At 44.3% G+C, this 25094-nt stretch overlaps 1 protein-coding gene across 4 annotated transcripts in view; it reads right to left on the bottom strand.

The window, feature by feature from the left end:
* IQCA1 (IQ motif containing with AAA domain 1) overlaps positions 1-24753 on the bottom strand; it is a 180046-nt gene extending 155293 nt beyond the window's left edge. For all 4 annotated transcript variants that reach the window (XR_010129730.1, XR_010129729.1, XM_055380635.1 and 1 more), the window contains exons 1-5: positions 24437-24753; positions 14330-14654; positions 10938-11057; positions 5412-5603; positions 4239-4310 (exon numbers count right to left, since the gene is read on the bottom strand). Coding sequence is in view for 2 of the 4 variants with exons in the window: in XM_055380635.1 (XP_055236610.1) it covers positions 4239-4310; positions 5412-5603; positions 10938-11057; positions 14330-14654; positions 24437-24447 (720 nt within the window). In the remaining 2 variants the exon portion in view is untranslated. The remainder of the gene's footprint in view (positions 1-4238; positions 4311-5411; positions 5604-10937; positions 11058-14329; positions 14655-24436) is intronic.
* Between the last annotated feature and the right edge of the window lie 341 nt (positions 24754-25094).

Genomic DNA, 25094 nt, shown 5'->3' on the forward strand with positions numbered 1-25094 from the left:
TACCCCATTTCACTAATTCTAAGATGTACATTTTTCATAGTTTAGCATATCTGAAATTAGGGATGAGTGTGTATTACACTCAAGGTTGTGTTTTGGCTTATTTGGCAGCACTTTTTTTTCTTAATGGCACCTAAAAATAATGATGCATCTTACAATTGATGATATCTCAAAGATTCAATGAAATTACAGTAGAATCTCATGTAATTTTTATTTTGTATTTTTGACCACTAGCTAAGAGCCATGATTTATACAGAACCATTTCAATGTGCGAGTGAACTTTTTAAAACAAATTTAATTGTGGTAAAAGAACATAATATAAAACATACCAGTCTAACTATTTTTCAGTGTGCCATTAAGTAGTGTTAACTATAGTCACATTATCGGGCAACAGATCTCTAGAACTTTTTCATCTTGAAAATGGAAACTCTGTATCCATTAAGCAACAGCTCCCCTTTTCTCCTTCCCCCAGTCCCTGGCAACCACCACCTACTTTCTGCCCTCATGAGTTTGACTACTTTAGATAGTGCATATAGGTGAAATCATACAGTATTTTGTGACTAGCTTATTTCACTTAGCATAATGTCCTTCAGGTTTATGCATGTTGCAGCACATGTCAGAATTTCCTTCTCTTTTATAGCTGAATAATATTCCACCCAGTGAATTTCTAAATCATAAAAATTTATAACAACTTGCAGAAATTGCTGACCCGTTGGATTCTGACAGCACACCTAAACAACTAAAAAGCAAAGGACAGGCTGGGTCCCAAGGGGTTCCAATTTCCAAAAACAAATGTTGGCTTATTTTTGAAACACAAAGATCAAACAGAAATCAAGAATGTAGGTGATAAAATCAAGATATTTTTGAAATCATATCTGCTCTTCTGGTGTTATGTCTTATGTTTTTTAAGGCAGTAAGCTTGGATATCACAACTTGAGAGTTTACAAACACAGATATGGTAAGACCATGCCCCTCCACCAGGAAACTAGGCAGTTCCAAGTTTCTGGAACATGGACTGGAATTCTTTCCTCAAGCAAAACAATTATGTGTGAACAACAAAGGCTGTGTGGAGAGGCCATGACTGCAGATGAAGCAATGCAGGATGAGGGGCCAGAGTAAAATGTAAACTATTCTAAAACTAAACGAACTTGCCGTGTCATTTGGAATGTGCCATTATAAAACTGATGAAAATTACATGGCAATATCCTGAAAATTGAACTAAATTATATTTTAGTTATACTTAATACCACTGGCAAAATCTTTTAATTTATTTTAAATCCTAAAATCCCCAAAAAGAAAATTGAATATTTATACAAGAAGACTTAATTAAAATACGGCTTAAATGGTTAGGTTTATGGTTGATCATAGAACAAAAGGATTTAAAGTATCAACACATAGTGGTGACCACTTTATTTATTTTCCCTGAAAGTGAAAAGAGGAAGGCAGTATTAGAAATTAACACTTACACCTAAAAAGAAAAGAAGATTAAAAAGAAAACCATATCCTCACATTGGTTAAAATGTTGTATTTGTTTTACTTCTTATGTTATTCTCTGACATTTCTACTGTGTCTGCTGTTATAAATAGAAAAGAATCCCGATTTTTGTCCTACCTGACATATATATTTGTTAAGTACATAGAATTGGCAAAATGTATTTCAAATTGACTATTATTTGGTGAAGGTACAATTTTAAAAGCTACAAATTATTTAAGTCATGATTCATGTCTTTTCCCCCTCTGACATAATTTTGAACATGCATTTTATCTGTAATTTTTTAGACATAAAACACATGTTTATTGCAGAAAGATGTAAGCTAAGCAAAAATAAAAAAATAGAATCATGGTGTTCATATTTTACATTTCACAAAATATGTAGAAACTCTAAAACATCACTTCTAAAGATACATAATAGGATATTTTAACTAATTAACTATTTACGGACACCAATTTCTTACAACTCTAAAGCTATACTAATATGAATATCTGTATATTGTATACTTTGCTCATATTCTTGGCTTTTTTTTTTTGTAGCAAAGAAATTCCAAGGGTTGGCACTACTGGGAAAAAAGGTGTGTTTGTCATGAGACAAACTGAACTTAGAAAGGCGGGCAATGAAACCCTCAGTAGCAGTCCCTGAGACTGTACTTGCCCCTGGGTCCCTGCCCAAACTGAGTCTCATCCTTACTGGGTCTCTTTTCTTTCGTTAGCATGGATTTTTAAAAGCGATTTAAGTTTCCTTATGGGCACTGTGCTGCAGGCGGAGACTCCCCCTTCTCAGCCCCCATTCCTTGGTACCTCCTTCCCGACCTGCGTCGTGATCTGAGGGTTCTTCCTGCCTTATTTGGGGCCCTCCCTTTATTCTTTACATTCTCCTACTAAATCTCTTGCATGCCTAATTCCATGCATGCTCTCACAGGACCCAAACTAACAGAAGGACTTTGAAAATCTTTTCAGCATTTGTTATATGGTTGTTTTATTTAGGTTTCTTCTCCTTTGGTCAGTTTCGCTATTCATACTTCCCTAGACAGTTTTCTCTGTTCAATATTTTCTATTTTATGACCATAGTTGTTCATGACATCACCTAATAGTTTTTAACTTGCTAGTGCCTGTGGTCACTGTATACTGTGTATATGACTACATATATATATGTCATATATATGTGTGTATATATATATATATAATATATGTCATGTGTTTGTAAATATACGTATACGCATACATACATATTTGTCATACATTTGTATTTTCTTTCCTTCTTTTCTTGATTAGCCTCACCAGGGCTCTGCATGTTATTAGCGTTTTCAAAGACTGAGTCATTGTATTTATCAATGTTCCTGTTTCAACATTTTTACCTGGGCACTGGATGGCGGTATCAAGCCAAGTAGCTCACCAGAACACACCTTAGGTCAATGCTGGAATGAGGCCCCAAAGGGCTTTGTTTCTTTTCTTTTTAAAATTACAATGTCCTTTAATGAAAACTGAGCAGGTCAACAAAGCCCCACTAGGACTGACTGGTCCCCTTCTCCGGTCATAATGAGCTTTGCAAAGAATTGGCTTCAGGGGGTTTGAGAGCTGCCTCCAAGTGCTTAAGGGATTGTCACATGAAAGGGAAAGAGGACACATTCCAAGCTACTGCAGGGACAGAGCCCAGCCTGGCAGTGGGATCTGCAGGAAGGCCAATTGCAGTTCAATGAAGGAGAATGGGCTCCTGTGGGAGGCAGAGGTTCTGTTTTCAGGAGGGGCTCGGGCAGAGGATGAGTCACCCTTCCTCAGAGGCCATGCACTCGATGAGGCAAAGCATGCAGAAACATCTCCAGCAGCAGACACACTCTAAGATGGTCCCAGTGACCCCGCCTCCTGGTCTTCTTCCCTCATGTAATCCCTTCCCCTTGAGTGTGGGTGGCCCCTATAACTTGCTTCTAACCAATACGATAGGGCAAAGGTGATGGGATGCCACTTCTGTGATCATTTGCATAAGATTCTGAGCAGCCCCCCTCTCCCTGCTGGCTTAGACGAAGCCAGCTGCCATATGGAGAAGCACACATGGCATGGTGCTGGGGGCTGCCTACAGCTAACAGCTGGCATGAACTGTGGCCCAGGATCTGATGCCCTACAGGGAACAGAATCCTGCCAGCAACCACACAAGCTTGGAAGCAGGCCCTTCCGCAGTTGATCCTCAGTTGAGACCTCAGCCCTGGCTGACACCTTGACTGCAGCCTTGTGAGATCTGGAGCGGAGGACCTAGTTAAGGTGTACCCAGATTCCTGGCCCTGAGAAACTGTGAGACAACAAATTGGTGTTTTAAGCTACTAAGTTTGTGGTAACATTGTTAAGTGACAATAGATAACTAATCCACCTTTCCATCTCTATGATTCAGTAATCACCAGCACCAGAAAAAAAAAAAAAGTCAGCTGTATCAATGCAAACCCACTGTTGTGACTGCCCATACTAATATAGTGGTGTGCACTGCTGACATCAGACAGGAATAGCAGACTGTGATGGCTCCTAGCCTGTTTCCACATCTACAGCATTCCGCATCCTGCACAGAAATGTGTAAATGGATATAACCCCGATCTCTTCAGATCTCCCTGGGCAGGCTTCTGTACCATATGGGTGACTCCATTCCATTAAATCATTTATTTTTCTTTCTTTCTTCCCTCAAAAACTCTCAGAAGAAGACACACTCTCACATATTCTATTGTCTTTAAGAAAACCAGATGCTACCTCTTAAAAAAAACTTACCATACCCAGGAAGATCATCTCCTCTTCTCTCAGTTTTTCAGTTTCCTTACATTGATGGAAACGTCGCCAAACCTAAAAACAAATAAATGGTTACTTGTTTAATACATACAAATATAAAGAAAACATGGCTTGCAGTTTCTCCCATATAAACTGCACATCTCAAAATGCCAACTAATCCTAAGCTCTAGGCTGTCCATGTGTGTGCTGATGGAATATTTTTTCTTCTGTGATCACAGGCAAAAACATTGTTAAAAAGAATGAACCACAGAACTGACCTATAATTGTTATTAGTGAGATTCCTTTACCTTGGTTTCCTCAAGAGGAACATTCTAGGTAGCAGGAATGTGAGGCTAGATCTAAGGATGGCACTTCATGGTTTTAAAGGAAAAATTTCCAAAGTAATGTGGGGAAATATAGTAACCTCCAAGAAATGTACAACTCAAGCTTTTAACTCAGATGCTACAACTTTATATTCCCACAGAAACCCAGACGAAAACAGACTCTTATCCATCCTTCCCCATCACCTTCTCCTATTCCTATTCAGGGAAAATTAGGGACAGAGTCCTCATCTTCTGGCCTAATTTTATGTTCTTATACTTATTTTCTCTGAAACCTAATGCTAGTTTGTATCACATTGCCATCTGCTGTGTTTCCCTGTAAGTAACCCTAGCCTCTATCTGAAAAAAAAAAAATGGGGCACAAATCCATGGTGCTTATCTGATAAGGAAAGAAAACCTTACGGATTCCTTCTAGAAGGGACACTGATGTGCTGGTTATTAGTGATGGCTGCTGCATGTTTCTGGAATCTATTAAGGCCTGGTCCCCCTTCTGTAATTATATATCTGTGTGTGAATGTATTCCAAAAATCCATTAAGGATTTATATCCTCACTGCATTTCAGCAACATTCATTTCAACAATTACCAATGGTTTTTAACAATATTTGAATAAAATGCCCTGAGTTTAGTACCTATTTAGAGTAAAAATTTGAAAATATGACCAAGCTTAGTTAATGGTTTCCCCAGGGTAAGTTAATAAATCTTTCTGGAATGTAATCTAGTTCTATTAAGGGTAGGATTTGGGGTTTGAGTTTTGAAGCTCAGCCCCAAAATTGGGATGTATCTTTAGTGTATAAGGCACCTTGTACCCCAACTCCAGGAGCCCTAGGTTTGCACCTTCTGAATGCGGAGTGCAGCAGCCCAGGTATCTGTCACTTTCTTGCCAAGCATCTTGGATTGCTTTGCTCTATATTCTTGCAGATAGATTTGCTTCATGAATAACGCCCTTAGGCGACCTTGCCGTGCCCTCTCAGCAACCTGGATTAATTTAACAGCCTCATCGAAAGGGATACTCTTTACAGGGTATTTCTGCAAAAAAGTCAAGATAAACCAATGTTTGAACATGTTAACCACATCAATTGATCCCAGACACATCACATGCTTACTTCAAACACAATCCTGCTAAGAGTCCCCATGGTTGATCACGAGTGTGAGAACCGCTGAACACTGTTCATTTTTCCAATGAATGATGTATATTTTGATAACATGACATGCTCATGCTGTGATCCCAAATTTAAGGGCCCCCTGACTTTCCTTTATCCTTCTGAACAAAATACTAATTAGCTCCACGATATTTTAGGTTGGCAGCAAATTATACTAAAAATGTCAATAAAATTGATTCAGTAAAACTTGAAATTGCTATCAATATTTCATTAACTTAAGAGGAGAAACAGAGAAATGAAAAACATACCTCTAATATGAGCTTTTAAAATTTAAAATATATGTGAAGTAAAATGCTGATCTTAAAATCAAGTACAGAATGCCCAGTGAATACAACTAATATCGAAATCATTTTGGGGGCATTTAATTTTATATATGAAAAGTCTTCCAGTGTCTATAAACTTGCATCTTAAAACATTCAAACATGATGAGTACTAGTAAAACAGAAAAATCAGGGCTGGTAAGTAAAATGTTGTTTTGGGAGATCTCACATGGTGTATGTGGAGACAAAGTTAGGCGAGGGGCTGTGTCATTTTTTGAGGAAAGAGGGACAAGAACAAAGGGCTCCGGGTGCATGCTGGGGCCTGTGTGGGCTCTGGGTGCAGGTGAGACCTGTGTGGGCTCCGGGTACATGCTGGGACCTGTGTGGGTCCGGGTGCATGCTGGGGCCTGTGTGGGCTCTGGGTGCAGGTGAGGCCTGTGTGAGCTCTGGGTGCATGCTGAGGCCTTTATGGGCTCTGGGTGCATGCTGGGGCCTGTGTGGGCTCTGGGTGCAGGTGAGGCCTGTGTAAGCTCCGGGTGCATGCTGAGGCCTTTATGGGCTCCAGGTGCATGCTGAGGCCTGTGTGGGCTCCGGGTGCAGGTGAGGCCTGTGTGGGCTCTGGGTGCATGCTGGGGCCTGTGTGGGCTCCGGGTGCATGCTGGGGCCTGTGTGGGCTCCGGGTACATGCTGGGGCCTGTGTGGGCTCCGGGTACATGCTGGGGCCTGTGTGGGCTCTGGGTGCATGCTGGGGCCTGTGTGGGCTCTGGGAGCATGCTGGGGCCTGTGTGAACTCTGAGCAGGCTCAATGGGAGGCCCCAGTGCTGTTCCAGAGGCCCCAGAGCAAGGGAACAGGGGCTCATGTGGCCTGGCTTGGGGGGTGTCCATGCATGGATGGAAGCAGAAGGGACAGATCACTGGAGTCAGAAAAGCACCAAAGAGGCCAGGCACAGTGGCTCACACCTGTAATCCCAGCACTTTGGGATGCCGAGGTGGGAGGATTACTTGAGTCCAGGAATTTTAAGACCAGGCTGGGAAAAGCGGTGAGACCCCGTCTCTAAAAAAATTTTTTTTTAATTAGTGGAGTATTGTAGGACACACCTGCAGTCCCAGCCACTCGGGAAGCTGGGGCGAGAGGATCACTTGAGCCCAGAAATTGGAGGCTACAATAAGCCATGATCATGCCACTGCATTGTGGCTTGGGCAACAGAGTGAGATTCTGTCTCTAAAAAGAATTTAAAAATAAATTTAAAAAGAAAAGCACCAAAGCATAGGTGAAGCCTGTTTCCAGGCCTCAGAGGGCAGCAATGGTTGCCACAGTAGGACAAGGTGAAGGTGCTGAGGCTTCATGTGTGGGGCGCTGTCACCAGGGCCACTGCTGCCAGGATGATCCCTCTTCTGTGCAACAAGGCCAGGGTCGGGGGCACAGGAAGGAGTGAGAAGGAGAGGAAAGGTACATGTATACCGAGAACCTGTAGATGTCAGATGCTTTTTGTATGCATGCTCATCACATTCACAAGAGCAAACTCCAAGGCCGGTGTTACTGTGACCACTTAAGAGTGAAGAAAACTGAGGATCAAAGAAGTAAGGTAACTTATGCAAGGCCCCGTGGGTAAGAAGAGAAGGAGCCAACTTGAACAGACTGACCGTCTTTCCACTAAGCAACCCACTACCCTTCAACACGGCACAAGGAATATGATTGCTTATGAGGAAGCTCTTTCACATAACAATCGCTCTGAGCTTGTTTTCAGTCAGATTTCACCGCTTCAAATTTGCAGTGAGCACACATTTTCAATAATGCACTTGTCAAGTTAGAGTAGAACGAGTATCATTCTGGCATTAAATGAGATGATGAACTTAGCATACAGTACTCAGCAAACATGAGTTAGTATCGTATTTCTTTCCTTTAGATTCCGGGCTGTCATTCTGAAAATAGTCGTGGCCATTATCAAATAATTCTAAGGGATTTTGAGTAGGGAACTCAACATGTCAAACATTTTTAAGCATTTAAGGAGGCCCACAGTGGATATTAATGTAGGAGATGGACAATAATTTTCATGCATCAAAATTCTTCTTGGGTTATATATATTGTGTGTGTGTCTGTGTGCGTGTGTGTATATATATATATACATATACACATATACACATATATACATATGTCTCATAAGACCCCTTTCTTTAAGCTGCTTATATACAGTATATATCCCAAGAAGAATATATTGTGTGTGTGTATATATATATGTGTATATATATGTGTGTGTATATATATATGTGTGTATATATGTGTATATATACAGTATATACCCCAAGAATGTGTGTATATATGTGTATATATATGTGTGTATATATATATACAGTATATATATATATATACACACACAGAGTATATATTCTTCTTGGTGTATATACTGTGTGTGTGTATATATATATATATATGTATATATATAGTATACACACACACAGTATATAAGCAGCTTAAAGAAAGGGGTCTTATGAGACACCAAAGGCCATGGGGAAGTCGCAGCAGGGAAGTCCCTGTGGTTTTCTGAGCCCCTGGCACATGTGAAATGAGACTGGGGTGGAGATGAAGTACTTAACCCAGTGGAGGTGATAGGGGCTGGCCAAAGCTGGATGCTGAAGGAACATAGAAGCCTGCCTGCTCTGACTGAGAACAAATGAAGAGGAACAGTGAGCAGGACAAATGGCAGAGAGGAATTTTTAGGATTTCACTGTAGTGAGTGCAACGTAATCTCCCTTCTCCATTTTCCAACACAAAATCTTTAGTAATTCTGCAGTGCTCATCACTGCTTGGTGCAAAGGAATTCCTTTCGGGGAATGAAGTGTGAGTGCTTAGCCCTGACTGATGCATGGACAGAAAGCACAGACATAGGAGCCCAGTGGTGAAAGGATGGCTAGTTGACCCCCAAGTAAGTTGGCTTTGGAATGGACTTCAAGGAATTCATAATGTAAAAGAAGGGCCAGTAGCTGGGAGCAGGGGCACAGGAAGGAGAGGTCATCTTGAGTTAAATGGGTGCTATGGTTTAAATGTGTCCCACGAACTTCATGTGCTAGAAACTTAGTCCCCAGTGCAACAGTGTTGGGATGTGGGACTTTTAAGAGGTGATAAGGTCATGAGGCCTCTGTCCTCAAAATGAATTAATACTGTTATCGGGGGAATAGCTTCCTGCTAAAAGGATGAGCTCACCCCCTTACTTCTTGCTCTCTTACTATGTGATTCCTTCTGCCATGTTTTGACACTGCAAGAAGGCCCTTACCAGATGCAACTCCTCAGTACTAGACTTCCAAGCCTCCAGAACCATAAGCAAAATAAACTTCTGTTGTCTTTAAATTACCCAGTCTGTGGTATTCTGTTATACCAGCACAAAATGGACTAAGCCAGTATGTCAGGAAAGGTTTCTTGAAGGATGGTGTATCAAGTTAGGCTCCACAGAATGGGTACCATTTTGATGAGCAGGTATGTAAGGGAGAAGAACAAGCCCTCTATCCAGCACGGAACATGCCTATGGGAAATGAGAGACAGCACTGGGCTGGCAAATACAGAGCATGCATTTCACCTCTCTTCTGAGGCAGGCACACAGGGCACTTTTTTCTCCTGCCATCCTCAGCATACACTTGGAATCTTCCTTAACACCATCACCCAGGCTGGCAATACCCAATGAGGGCTATTTGTAGAAAGACTGCAGGTGCTGGTTTATCCTGGGACCCTGGCCTGCAGTTGCAGCCTCAGCATAGTTACTCATAGTGCCCCTTTCACCCTGGAGTATCCCAGCTTGAATGGACAAGTGCTGCCTTACAGCTTAGGACATGAAGGCCAGCCAGAAGGGTGAGGCAGTAAGTTACTGAAATGTATAGGCAGATCTGCCATCCTGCCAGAAGGTAGATAGGGCAGTGCCCTGTGGAAAGGGTGGGAAGAAGACTCCCCACCAGTAAGCTGCATGGGGGATGACTGCAAGAATCCAGGAGGTGGTCATGAGAGTCAGGCTAAGACAGCTGTGGAAACAGGAAAAAGATGCAGCTGCACAAATCCTGTGGACAAAGGAGGTATCGGGGCACAGAACTAAATGGATTCTGCTCCTTGCTTCCCAGGAGGGATCTTTATGGATTATTCTTCCCCCAATGACAGTCCATTCAAGGTGATCCAAGTGTCACTCAATGTATTAGTCCGTTTTCACACTGCTGATAAAGACTTACCTGAGACTGGGCAATTTACAAAAGAAAGAGGTTTAATGGACTCACAGTTCCATGTGGCTAGGGAGGCCTCACAATCATGGCAGAAGGTGAAAGGCACATCTCATATGCTGGCAGACAAGACAGTTTGTGCAGGGAAACTCCCCTTTATAAAACCATCAGATCTTGTGAGATTTATTCACTATCACAAGAACGGCACAGGAAAGACCCACCTCCATGATTCAATTACCTCCCACCAGGTTCCTCCCACAACACATGGGAATTGTGGGAGCTACAGTTCAAGATGAGATTTGGGTGGGGACATAGTCAAACCATATCTACTCAACCTGCAATTATAAAAGGCCAATCAGCATTTTTAGAAAGTGTAGTAACTTTCAAGTTCCTAGTAAGTTATGTCAGCACTTAATTATTTTACATGAACAACATTTAGCTTCTGACTTCAGCTAGATGAATTTGAGATGAAACATTAAACTGCGTTGATAATCAACAGATACTGATTTAAGTAGCAAAACATACATTTTGATCTCAGTGTCTAAGCTCTTGAAAAATAATGATTATATATCACCAAAAGCACGTCCAAAAGTTATGCAACTTCTTATGTACTGTATAACGAGGGAGCGATCATTCTCTCCTTAAACTGAAAATAATCTAAGTGTTGCTCACACAATTAGGAGCAGCAGAAAAAGGAAGTTACACAGATTATGGATTAATGTTTGTTAAAATGATATACAAACCATGTCAGATGTATCTATTCCGCTGTCCGCTAATATTTGAGCAAGAATTTTCTCTCTTCCTTTTATTACTTCCAACTTCTCCTTCAAAAAATACTTGGGTATGGGAATATCTAATTGTTGCTAGAGAAGAGAAAGAATAAAAAAGAATATTTCCATCACAATGCCAGGACTGGAACTTTATTTAAAATATACAGTAAGGACGTGCACATCAAAGACGCTTGCTTTACTTCCCATTTTCATTTAAGAAAAAAAAAATGAGGCCAGCGGAGTGAAGAGAATTCATTTACTAAAGAGACACAAAGTCAAAAAGAAAATCATAACCATGCCCCTTGCTTTATCATTACAGAAAAGCATCAAGAGTTCACATCAATTAGGCCTCAATTAACTAATGATTACTTAATAGATTTCTTTAAAGAAATACAATATTACCTCGTTTTACCTAAAATAATGGTTCAAATTGCAGTAGTAAAGTATTAAGCTGTAGAGATCTTTGAATTAAACCTAATAATTTATCATTGGCACCATCGACTATTTGTATGTAAATAGTCAAATTTTTTTCTAATAATTTGGTTTTATTTTTACCAAAATTACCCCATTGCAAAAATTATTTACAAAAGTAGTTTGCTTTATTGTGAAACTTGTTTTTATATAATAAACTTCTATCCTTCATTTGTGCACGTTACCAAATATTTCAAACCAGTGGGGGGTCAGATGAAAATTTATCAGTTCAAATTGAGTAAAAAGGAGTACAGAAGTGCTATTTAAGGATATGGGTATGCCCTTGGCCAATCCCACTGAGAAACATTATCCTAGAATTTCTGTCAGACCTGCCTGGCTGTTTTGACAGGAAAGCAAAGGTCTTTGTTTTCAGAATTGGGTACCTTATTTTTTTTTCCAATTCTAGGTGTGACTCCCCATAACCTCCCTCCAGCCCAGAGAATTTTGGATAGGCCTTCCCCTAAGTAAACATTTAAGCCTAAGAGGGTATCATTTTTAGGACTTGGTGGGACAGTATCCCCATGACTTCTGGGAGGTGACAATGTCTTTTGAACACCAAACCTTTCTGAGGCTCATGGAATGCTGGGGGTGACTGGAGAGTGAACTAGCAGAGTCTAGTGGGTGGGTGTGGCCTGAGGAGAGAGGGCAGTAGGAGAAGAATGATGACACTTTGATTTAATGTGATTTTATTTATTAACAAGCACATTCAAGTGTGGTACTTTTATAACTTTGAAGACAAAACCTCATTGTCTTATAGCTCCATCTGGTCCATTTGGTACCACAAAATTATAGTTAGCAGGCAGGCGTGGTGGCTCATGCCTGTAATCCCAGCACTTGGGGAGGCTGAGGCAGGTGGATCACCTGAGGTCAGGAGTTCGAGACCAGCCTGGTCAACATGGTGAAACCCCATCTCTACTAAAAATACAAAAATTAGCCGGGTGTGGTGGCATGCACCTGTAATCCCAGCTACTTGGGAGGCTGAGGCAGGAGAATTGCTTGAACCCAGGAGGCGGAGGTTGCAGTGAGCTGAGCTTGCACCATTGCACTCCAGCCTGGGCAACAACAGCAAAACTCCATCTAAAAAAAATTATAGTTAGGATTTTGAGGATGAGAAAACAGAGTAACTGAGAATGGAAGAGAAGCGAAGAGAGATATTGGTTGCTCCATCTATGTCCATGATGCATTTCATGTCCATCCCTGAAACCTTGAGGTTTCTCATTCCCTATGGAGTGGAATCTAGGAAACTTCTGGTGGTAGAGAAAGCCTCTTCCCCACCATATATGTCTCTCTATGAGGTGGGCCCATTAGGAAAGGTTCCTCACGTGGCAGGTTACAGACATAGTCTTCGGACTAAGGGGCAGTTTAAGGAAGGATTTGGGGAACTCATGGAACCAAGGGCAGGAACCCAGCTGGGTGTCTGTCAGTACCAGCGATGTGGCCAAGAATGAAGATGCCTTCAGCCCACCCCAACCAACCATGTGGGATTCAGTGACAGCACATGGTTCAGTCACTATTTCCAGGACTGCCAGGAAACACTGTTGACCGCCCTCTGCACGAAGGCTTCCTGGATGCCATCTGCTAGTTTGTCACTGCTCTTGGTGCTTGGTGGCCCCATCCCCACGGCAACAATGGCATGGCCTTTAGGAAGATGATGTCCCTGGAGCAGAGGGGCTGGCTGATGCAGCAGGAAAGGCAAGGCCATGGAGGGGCCGCCACATAGAGCCCCAAATGCGCTATTCCTTAACAACAGGGGCATGACTTCCTATTTTTGAAATTCAACTAATAAATGTAATATTCATTAATTAAATTTAGGAATATGATTTAATAACTATTTGTTTCACAGTTATCCTAAATTGTTCATATTGTCACTTTAGTGAGTAAAGTGCACCAGATTAAATCTGGTGATTGGCCCATGCTCTTATAGATGAATGCAATAAACATAAAACTTTTAGAATAATCGTCAACATTTTCATTCATTTCAGTTATTCTCATTACTCCATTCTGATAAAATAATAATGTGAGGAAAGCCTATCTCAGAAAGAAAGGTACCTCTATAAAAGCCCAAATATTTTCAAGGAGAAGAAACGTGAAACCCTCATGTAGAAAATTAAAGACTTTCTCCTTTTGATTTTACTTCAAGGAAATGTTCCTTTCAAAATGAAGGTGAGCTCCCAGGACCATGACACTGAGGGGAGGTGGCCAGTGGCCCCGGCAGCCCAGCCAGCCCGAGTCAGAAGAGAGGCCCTGTGCCCGGCAGGAACGTCGGAGGGCAGCAGCAGGGGCCGAATGCTCGCAGGAGGGGGCTGTGGTTGCCAGGCACCAGCAGCAAGGGCTCCAGGGAGAGACGGAAGGAGGGGAAGAGAGGCAGAGGGAAGGAGGGAGAGCAAGCACATGAGCTCTCCTTTGATGTCTGAGGCCCACTGCCATGTAAGCCATACATTCCCCTGGGTCACCACTGACCCAAAGTAAGGAGGAGATGCATCCACTTGGCAATAGGGAACCTGTGACCAACAGGCTACAGACAGATTCCATGGAAACAGAGGAGCGGGTGCTGCTACTGGATGCTGGGAGGGTCTGTGTTTCAAGGGTGCTGATGAAAGGGCTGGCCCACTGCATTCCAACAGCCCTGGGCAGACACTACGATGTCAGGTAAGACCACAGCCACCACAGTGCCTAACACAGCCAAGAAGTGTGCAGATGCATCTGCACCAGAAACAAAGGGAACCCAATCCTTGTCCGTGACAGCATGGTGTAATTTAAGGCAAATGTTTAGATTTTCCGTACACCAACTAGTAAACACGGACAGGAAGTCTGTAGAGTATCGTGTACAGATATCCGGTACATATCTTATTTATAACAAAAAGCAACTAATAAGAAGACAACAGAGTGCTTACGGGGGCCAGCTTGAGATCCTGCAGGATATCATCGAAATAATGGAACTCCGTGAGTTCCAGCTCCACCATCTCGTTCTTCAGCTCCAGGATGCGGCCCATCACCCCGTCCAGGACTTTCCTGATCAGTATTCGTTTCTGGGGGTGGACGAACTGGTCGTAGACATTCTCTAGGTTTCTAAAGATCTGCACATACTTTACGTAGAAGGTGGCTAATGTTTGAAAGATGAAAACCTGATTTCTTTGTGGTTCAATCATCTTCTGAGGCTCTTTATCGAGTAAAGCACCGAGGGCTTCTTGGGTCTGATGCCACATCTTATTATACATTCTGGGGGAAGAGAGAGAATTTAGATGATACAGTAAATAAAAATCACTTGGTAAAACATAAACATTGGGCCTCTGGTATAGCAAATATATAACACAGAATCAAGTGTGAGCTAAGAATATCGTTATATAGTTGCAAGGCTTGATAGACAATTTATATCCTGTTCTGATGTCCTTCTGATTTCTGAATATGTACCACCACTATTAACACCAAATAAATAGTTTAAAAAGCATTTTTTCTAAATGATATAAAGTTGTTCCTCACTTGGCCCATAAAACCACTATTATTATACCCATTTAAAAGATGACAAAGTTGATATCCAGAATAGTTAACTTATTTGTCCATATACACAGCTGGTAAAGTATATTTTGGAACAACCACTTTGGAAAGTAATGCAGCATTTTCTTATTAAGTTGAATGTGTGCATACCCTATGAATGAATAATTATACCCTAGAGAAACTTGTAAATATGCATCAAGAATGATCACTTGCATTTTTTAAATAATAGTAAAAACCTGGAGATAACATAAATGTCCACCAGTAAGAGAGTGGATAAATAAATTGTAGTATATACACCAATGGACTATCACACAGCAGTGAAAAATGAATGAATGAAGTACAGCAAAAGGCAACCACTAAGAATCTTAGAACCATGATGTACAGTGTGAGAAATGAGGTGCAGGCTGGGCGTGGTGAGGTGCAGGCCAGGTGTGGTGGCTCTCGCCTGTAATCCCAGCACTTTGGGAGGTCGAGGCAGGTGGATCACGAGGTTAGGAGATCGAGACCACCCTGGCCAACCCCGTCTCTACTAAAATACAAAAAAAAAAAAAAAAAATTAGCCAGGCATAGTGGCGCCCGCCCGTAGTCCCAGTTACTCAGGAGGCTGAGGCAGGGGAATCACTTGAACCCGGGAGGTGGAGTTTGCAGTGACCCGAAATCGTGCCGCTGCATTCCAGCCTGGCAACAGAGCGAGACTGTCTTAAAAAAAAAAAAAAAAGTGAGGTGAGGTGCAGACTGTGGCCTGGGAGGCTGAGCTCTCTGGAATGCACCAGCTGGGCTCTCTGCCCTCATTCCAGTGAGTTGAGTTAGTGGACTGAACAAAGAGGAAGCCAGAGAGCAGAGGAGTATGACCCTCTTGTCTACACCCTGGCGAGGCAACAAAGGCTGGGTGTGCCCTTCCACCAAAGCCTTAGGGTGGTGTTGGCTCTGCTGTGGCTGGCCCCAGAATACTGCCCCATCCTTTGCCGGTTTCCCGAGACTATGTCCACGTCTTTGTTACTGGTCCCTTTATTAGGCCCTCATGAGTGTCCCCGCTTTTCCTGCCAGGGCCAATACCTTCATGGTAGAGATTCCCACCTTCCCCTACCAAATTTCACGTGATTTTTTGATTCTGCTTTTACATTCAAGAACCAGGACTGAAAAGTGAACTGGAAAGTCAGTGTGTCTGGGAAGGAGCTTCACTGTAGAAAGTGGGTGTGGAGAGCCCTGATCATTGATGAAGGAGAAACCCAAAAATGTCAGTATCTCTCTGTAAGGTCTTTCCCTATGCTAAGGGGAGGGGGCAGCCCTAATCCCCTGAAGGAGAAGCAAGCCGGTCAAGGGGGCTCACCTCTTGTTTACTGTCAGCCAGGCCACTCATTCCTGTGCTTACCTGTGCCTGGCGTCCTGAGTCCAGGTTGGCTGCATGTGGCCATCTTCTACCTGGTTGGCTAGTGCCTTAGCCACTTGCTCTCTGGGGTGTACAAGTGATTGGCGGCCTAAATGTGGCCTATACAGATCTGCAAGCAGTCCTCCAATTTCAGCCCTGTCCCAGAAGAACCAGGCTCCCACCTGGATTCCCAGGGAAACAGCTGGCTTTTGATCACCCAGCCCCATTCGCTGGCTTTCAGGTCCCACATTCTCTGCCCTTCCTCCATTCCCTCTCATCCATGCCTGCTCTCCCTTTCCCACATTTTCTTTTTTCTTTTTAGACAGTCTCACTCTGTCACCCAACCCAGAGTGCAGTGGCACGATCTTGGCTCACTGCAACCTCCGCCTCCTGGGTTCAAGCAATTCTCCTGCCTCAGCCTCCTGAGTAGCTGGGACTACAGGCGTGTGCCACCACCTCAGGCTAATTTTTGTATTTTTAGTAGAGATGGGGGTTTCACCACACTGGCCAGGCTGGTCTCGAACTCCTGACCTCAAGTGATCCACCTGTCCTGGCCTCCCAAAGTGTTGGGATTACAGACTTGAACCACTGTGCCTGGCCTCCTGCATTTTTTTGGTATCTCTTGTCAAATGTTTTCTTTGTCCTTGTGAGTTCATAGCTTTAAAATCCTTTATTGCCATTTTGGAGGCAATTCAGGAGGAAGAGGAGATAAGTACCCATGGTTAACCACCCTGTTTGACTGGGACTCTCTCTTCTACATTCCCAAGTCATTATTAAGCAGCCCCTCCAGGCATCCTCTGCCCCAGGCTCACCATCTGCCATTCCTCAAACATGCTCCATTCTTCCCTACAAACTAAGCATCATTTATTGAAGCACTGATTAAATGTGCTTTTTTCACCTTTCTGGCGAAAAGGTAAAAGCGTATCTTGATGTTTGCAAGACTTTTGGGTTCAGATGATGATGATGATGATGATGATGATAATGATGAGGATGATGATGGCGAAGGTAATAGCTTACATTTATATACTGTCAGTCACTGTCCTAAGTGGTTTCCATGTAATAACTCGTGTAATCCTCACAACAACCCTATGAGGTAGGCATAATTATTAGTCCAGTTTATATATGAGAAAACTGAGGCAAAGAGAAGTTACTGCCCAAAGTCACACAGTTTGAATGCAGGACGTACATGTAGGCAGTCCGGCTCCAGAGTTCATGCTCTAAACCACTTGACTTCATCGCTTCCCGTTTGTCAGGGAGAAAGCAGACGAGGAAGGAGGGGTCCCGTGACACAGAGGTAATTACATCACAAGCAAACAGACTGAGCGTAAAAACCAAAACTCTTCCCCCCAACACCCCACTGAGTCAGGAGACTGAATTCTGCCTTTAGAATCCCATCCCCAGCATGTCCAAATGCCAGATTTCTCAAAACTTAGCAATATTTAAGCTATTGCTAGTGAAAGAGCACTCTTCCAGACCAGCTTATTATAAGAAAGAAGGTTATTAAGGTTATTATCAGAAAATTAGGATTCCACTTGGCACAGTGTATTAGTCCATTCTCGCACTGCTATACAGAAATACCTGAGACTGGGTTATTTATTTGTTTATTTTGAGATGCAGTTTCGTTCTTGTTGCCCAGGCTAGAGTGCAGTGGTGCGATCTCAGCTCACTGCAACCTCTGCCTCCCAGGCTCAAGTGATTCTCCTGCCTCAGCCTCCCGAGTAGCTGGGCAGGCATCCACCACCATGCCCAGCTAATTTTGTATTTTTAGTAGAGACAGAGTTTCTCCATGTTGGTCAGCCTGGTCTCGAACTCCCAACCTCAAGTGATCTGCCCACCTCGGCCTCCCAAAGTGCTGGGATTACAGGTGTGAGCCACCACGCCCAGCAAGACTGGGTAATTTATAAAGAAAAGAGGTTTAATTGGCCCATGGTTCCACAGGCTGTACAGGAAGCATGGCAGCATCTGCGTCTGGGGTGGCCTCGGGGAGCTTTTACTCATGGTGGAGGCAAAGTGGGAGCAGGCATCTCACATGGCGGGAGCAGGAGCAAGAGGAAGGTGGGGAGGTGCCACACACTTTTAAACAACCAGTTCTCATGATAACTCACTATCAAGAAAATGGCACAAAAGGGGAAATCCACCTCCGTGATCCAATCACCTCCCACCAGACCCCGCCTCCAGCATTGGGGATGACAGTTTGACAGGAGAGTTGGGTGGGGACACAAATCTAAACCATATTACACAGAACACACATTGACTCCTGGCAGAATTAGTGACTAATAAACAATTACACTGATCAGGAACAACAACAACCATCACTCAAAAGAACAACAACAAAAGCAACACCTCATGCCAGTTCAAAGCTCCTGGGACCCTCTGACATTCTGCTTGTCCCACCTCAAATAGACAAGCAGGAGGGGCTGGAAGAAGCAAAGATGATTGAGATGATCAAGGGAATGGTTTGGCTGTGGACAATGATCAAGAACAGAGGCTCAGCATGGTGTGAGTTTTCCAAAGTCCAGACTTCTAGGGCCCGAGAAGGGACAGTAAACCCAAGGGGCTCACTGGCCTGAGTGAGGACACAGGCTGGACGTACTAACAGGTGTGACAACTGTTGACATAAAACAGAACAATGCTCAAGTTGCTTTGTGGACTTAATAGGATTTGGGGCCCAAACCTGCCAGGACAACATTCAAGAGGAAAATGACAGGCTAATTTTGTTTAGAACTTGGATCTGAAACTCCACTTAGAAAACAGACCGCAGCTCTAGATCAAAAGAATTGTTCCCTCTAACCCAGGAGGGTTGACTGCAGGAGTGCTTTTCAGTTCAACACAGAGGAAAGCATAACTCCAGACAGCAACAGTCCAGCAAAACCCCAGCTTGTTTCATAGATGCCAAGAAGATGCTCAGTAAATTGTAACTTGCAGCACAGGCCTGATTAAAAATGCCCTCCCCACACACCAACAAAAAAAGAATGATGACTTCTTCAAAGTGCCAAAAACCAGTGACCCAATGGACCTTCAGTGGAGAAATGCTAGAAATATGCCCCCAAAATTAGCAGTAAAAAAGGACAAGAGGATACGTAAGTAATTAATATAAACCATTTTTTAACACCACTGCTTATAAATGGCATGATTGCAAAATCCAAGGAAATCAGTAACAAAAATACATCAATTAGTACAGCAAGGGCCAGGTGTGGTGGCTCACGCCTGTAATCCCAGCATTGGGTGACTGAGGTGGGTGGATCACTTGAGGTCAGGAGTTCCAGACCAGCCTGGCTAACATGGTGAAAACCCATCTCTACTAAAAATACAAAAATTAGCTGGTCATGGTGGCAGGTGCCTGTAATCCCAGCTATTTGGGAGGCTGAGACAGGAGAATTGCTTGAATGTGGAGGCAGAGGTTGCAGTGAGCCGAGATCTCACCACTGCACTCCAGCAAAAAAAAAAAAAAAATACAGCAAAATTGCAATACTTTAATGCAGAGAAAAATAAATGAAAGCGGAAACCCATTCACAGCACCAATAAAGAACAATAAATATTTAAGAATTCACATGGTGGGAGCCACATGAAATCTAGCTAAAGGAAATTCTAGAATGCTAGGTACAGATCAGCGCAACCAGAAGGCACTATCTGCTCCTGTCTAAAGAGACAAACCCTGTCTCTACTAAAATCACAAAAATCAGCCGGGTGTGGTGGCATGCGCCTGTAATCCCAGCTACTCGGGACGCTGAGATGGGAGACTCACTTGAACCCGGGAGGTGGAGGTTGCAGTGAGCCGAGATTGCACCACTGCACTCCAGCCTGGGCAACAGAGCGAGACTCCATCTCAAAAAAAAAGAAAAGAAAAGCTATAAAGACAGAAGACTTTCAAGACATACATACAGATTTAATATGGCCAAGAATTCAGTAACAATAGACTAAAGACTATAAATAAATCTAGTAATAACTTTTAAATATGGGAGTGGAACAGACAGTAAAAGTTAAAAGGCATCTTATACTTCCAACATTGGCCACACCAACAAGCATTAAGTTTGTACAATACCCTGAAGAGGCTGCCTCCGTGAAGTTCAGGTGGGGTGATCTGAACCCCACAAAGACCCAAAGTCAACAACAGCAAGAGATCTTGGGTTGAAGAGGCTCCTGCTTCCACCAGGGGGAAACCACAGCCGACCTGATGGGGCAGAGCACAGCCAGATTTTCTGGATGTCTAGACCTGCTGTGGGCAGAACCATCCAGGGGAGCCCAGTCGCTCCAGGTCAGAGCCCTCATTGGCTTCAGTTGGGTCAGAGAAGCAGGACTTTTCCAGGGCCTCACGGAGCTGACCCATAACTGGAATTTTTGGTCAAAGACAGTCCTGGTGGCTTGAGCCTTCCGGGTCCTGCCATTTCTTTCTTCCCCACCTGCAGTCTGTCTGGGGATCCCTGTCTGGGGGAGACCAGGCAAAGATTCCCGGCTGACAGGAAAATGAGCAGCTTTGAAAGCACACGGATCCCTGCATCATTACCTGTTTTCCTCAGTGCTGAGAGACGGCGTCATCTCTTTCCACCAGACCCTCCTCCCTCGAGACTGTCTCTGGCTTCCTGCTCCCCAGCTGTCCTGATGCCTCTCCACGTGACCGCACCCCCTCCCGCACTGGACCGCCAGGGACCTGGGCACCATGCCTCGGCCACGCCAGCCTGGGGAGCCCCCACTTTGCGCTCAGCCCATCTGGCCTTGCGCCCCACCTCCTTGCCCTGCAGCCTCAAGCCTCTTTCTGCTTGAGCCCAGCCATGAAGGTCAAATGAGACAAGAGGCGGCAAGATGATTTTTCATGAGAGCATTGATGAGAGAGAATTCACACAGCATAGAATTCACTCTTTTCAAGTGTACAATTCAGTGGTTTTTAGCATAGTTGTGCAACTACCACCATTATCTAACTCCAGAACATTTTCATCACTGGGAAAGAAACCCACACCCGTGAAGCAGTCACTCCCCATTCCCCACTCCTCCCTGCCCTTGGCAACCCCTAACCTAATTTCCATCTCTTTTTGCCTATTCTGGACATTTCACAGAAGTGAAATTACACAAGGGGAGGGGGGCGTTCAGTGCTAAGCTCCTTTCCCTCGGTGCGGTGTCCTCAAAATTCATCCACACTGTCACATACTTTGTACTTCATTTCTTTCTATTGCTAAGTTTCCTTTGTACAGATACACCACATTTTGTTTATCCATTCGCCAGCCCATGGACACTTGGGTTGTTTCCGCCTTCTTTGCTGCTGTGAGTAATGCTGCTAGAAGCATTCCTGTGCGAGTTTCTGCGTGGAAATATGTCTTTATTTTACCTGGGTAGGGCAAGGTGGTTTTCAAAGGTAAAAGTGCTCTACATTTAAAATAGAAACCAGTGTCCTGAGCAGCTCATCCCTGGAGGTCACTCAATCTCTTCATGCTTACGCGTCCTTCACTGGCAATTCTGGATGATGAGACCAACTCTGGACACCTCCAGGGACTACTGTGGGATGCTGATGCGGTTTGGCTGTGTCCCGATCCAAATCTCATCTTAAATTTTAGTTCCATAATCCCCACGTGCTGTAAGAGGGACCCAGTGGGAGGTAATTGAATCATGGGGACAGTTACCTCCATGCTGTTCTCATGACAGTGAGTTCTCACGAGATCGGACGGTTTTATCAGGGGCTTTTCTCCCCACTTTGCTCTGCACTTTTCCTTGCTGCCGCCATGTGAAGAAGGGCATGTTTGACTTCACCTGCCGTCATGATTGTAAGTTTCCTAAGGACTTCCCAGTCCTGCAGAACTGTTAGTCAATTAAACCTCTTTCCTTTATAAATCACCCAGTCTCGGGTATGTCTTTATTAGCAGTGTGAGAACAGACTAATACAGATGGAACAACAGGTGTGAAAGCGTTCCTGGAATTTTAAATGCACTTTGCAAACAGAAGGTAATATTTTATCCATGAGACTACTTAACAGTTTTTGAAAGTATATGATTGGCTTCAGACTTGAGCATATGACTTAGAGATATGACAGATTTTGAAGTCAGGAGGCTTGTGGATGGAGAAGACTGAATATGACAGTTAAAAAGACCAGACTGCTATTTCTACAGCTTGGCAGTTTTCCTATAACGGAGTGGGTAGGGGAGGGAAACACTTGAACATTCACTTGAATATATGCATTTCCGTGGGAAATCAAAAGATTGCACAATGGGAATTCTTTTCAAGTTATTTTGCACGTGATAAAACCTTCTGCATCTTCCAATCTTAACTAGTTTGCGGTCTTCTTCCCCAAATACTCCCCCTGCCTTCTTGCTCTATGGAAGGCCTGGCTCTGCTCAGAAGCTCTCTCAGTAGAGGCTCCTGTTCCCCCCAGAGCCCTCTGTCTCTGGCTGTGGGGCTGGGTCAAGGGGACCCCTTCTCTTCACTGCACCTCCAGATATTTGCCTTCCCTCCTCCCAACACTCCCTGGCTTTGAATCCCATTTCATCTGATGCTGTCACCACTGCTCCTCAGTCACCATCATCTTCCATCTACCATGATCGTTCCAGGCCACCTCCAGAGCACCCACCCACTGAATAGCATCTTGATGCTGCCTTCCCACCTGTTCCACTGTTAAGTGCTGAGTTCCTCTACCTAAGGCCAGCACCCCCTGGATCCCATGTCCTCTCACTACCAATGATGTCACCCACTTCTCCCTCCTCCTCCTATATCATTCTGGGCCATTCCCTTCCACACACAAACATTCTATTGTTTTCTGTCTTGGAGCCATGTCCTCTGCCTCTAGCTGCCAACATATTTCCTTTCCTTTGCAGCAAAACTCCTTTAAAGAGTTAGCTATGCTCACCGTCTATAGTTTCTCTCCCCCTACATTCACTTGAGTAAGTCTTTCTATCTCATCATACCACTGAATCAGCTCCTGTCAAGGTCACTGGTGAACTCCACACTGCCAAATCAACAGTCAGTTCTCAGTTCTACCCCAACTTGTCTCAGGAGCACTTGACGGAGGAGAAAGAAGTTACTTCTCCTGGAAACACTATTATTTCTTCCACTCGCTTCTTCCTCATGGATCATGTCTTTGATTCCTTTGCCAGGTCTCCTCTTCCCCCAGCCTTACTGTGGATGATCCCAGGATCAGTCCTTACACCTCTTCTTTATTAATATTCATTCTATATCTCACAAAGACCATCACAGGCTGACAGCGAGCAAGTTTACATTTCAGACATGGGTCTCGCTCCTGAACCCAAGATCTGAATATTTTAATTGCCTATTTCATCTCCACGTGATGTCCAATGGGCACTTCCAACTCAATAGGTCTTAAACAGAACTCTTGATCTTCCCCACTTCCAAACCCTGGCAAGCCTTTAACCTCTCTGCTCTTATTTCCTTGCCTAGAAAATAGGGCATGTAATAGCAACAGTGCAGGCTGGAGCTACAGTGCCCGGCTTGGCACTGTTCACTTGCTGTGTGAACTACTTCACCTCTTCATACCCAAGTTCCCTCATCTGTAAAATGGAAATAACAATATTAACAGCCCCTACATTACAGGGTTGCTGTGAAGCAGTTAGAACAGTGTCTACAGGGTCAGCATTGTAATACCTGTTTGAAATTATTCTTACGAAGACCAAATGAGGTAACTTTGTGCAAGTGCTGTGTGAACGACACAGTGCTAGGCACACACTCCTTTCAGTACCAATGCCACTCGAGTCTGTGAAAAGCAAATGACAATAATGCTTTCCCAAGATCTTTCTAGACTTAAATTTCAGGACCTGGGTGTTTTCACAAAGCACCGTATTTGTTACCGTGAAAGACTAACAAAAAAAGCAGACAAAATGGCATAGTGCTTCTCAGCAATAGCCCCTAAGGGCTTGGCGGGTATACGGAAGACTGGGAGCTCATCCCCATGGGGTGGTGGGATGCGTAAGGGAGGGGGAGATCTAAATGTATGATTTTCCTTGCTCACAAGAAGCAGATACTCTATCCTGAGGCATATTTGAATTTCCTAAAAGGAAAAAAAGTGGGGGAGAGGAGGGAAGTTGAGAAGAGAGGGGAGGAGAAAAGAAAAGAAAAAAGAAAATAAGAGAAGCAGAAAGCAAGCCACCTTCTGGCTTGGGGAAGCCCACTCCATGGCTGTGGCTGGGAGCCCATCACTTACGCGTTCGACATTGCTGGCTACTTTCCCTCTTTTCCTCGCCCTCCGGGAAGCTCTTCCGTTGCTCTCTGAAGGACGGTGGCAGCAGGGGTCAGGGCACTACCAGGAGCTACAGAGGATTGGGGGAGGGGGGGGTCTTCTGGACGGAGAAACCAGGACTGCGATAATCTTCTGCTTCGGGCAGGAAAAGGTGAGGCCCGGTTTGCTTCGCAGGCACGGAGCGCGCAGGCGCAGAGAGGTGCTTCACTCTTTCCCGTCGCGACCCAGAGACTCGCGAACCTCACTTCGGCCACTCAGGTGGGCGCGACGCGGCCCTAGCAACGGCAACGCCGCGCCTGCGCATTGCCTTCCGCCTGCCCTTCCCCCCCCCCGCCCCCTTCCGCGCCTGCGCCACCACCTCCTGTTGCTGCGGGAACCGCGCGGGAGGCCTAGGTGGGCGCAGCTGTGGGAGCCGGTCGGAGTCCGAGCGCTCCGTCGCGGGGCCGGGCCGCTTGGCGAGCCTGCTCCGGGCCCCAGCCCCTGGCCCGTGGTCCTCCAGGCCGTCTTCCCGCTTTCCTGCTGGCCCCATTTTCATCCACCGTCAGCTCTGCGGCCTTGGGCAAGGCGCTTAATGATGGTGGTCTTCAGTTTTCCCATCTGTAAAGTGGGTATAACAGTCGTT

This window comes from Gorilla gorilla, chromosome 11, assembly GCF_029281585.2.
Source record: "Gorilla gorilla gorilla isolate KB3781 chromosome 11, NHGRI_mGorGor1-v2.1_pri, whole genome shotgun sequence".
In the NCBI taxonomy this organism is placed as follows: Eukaryota; Metazoa; Chordata; class Mammalia; order Primates; family Hominidae; genus Gorilla; species Gorilla gorilla.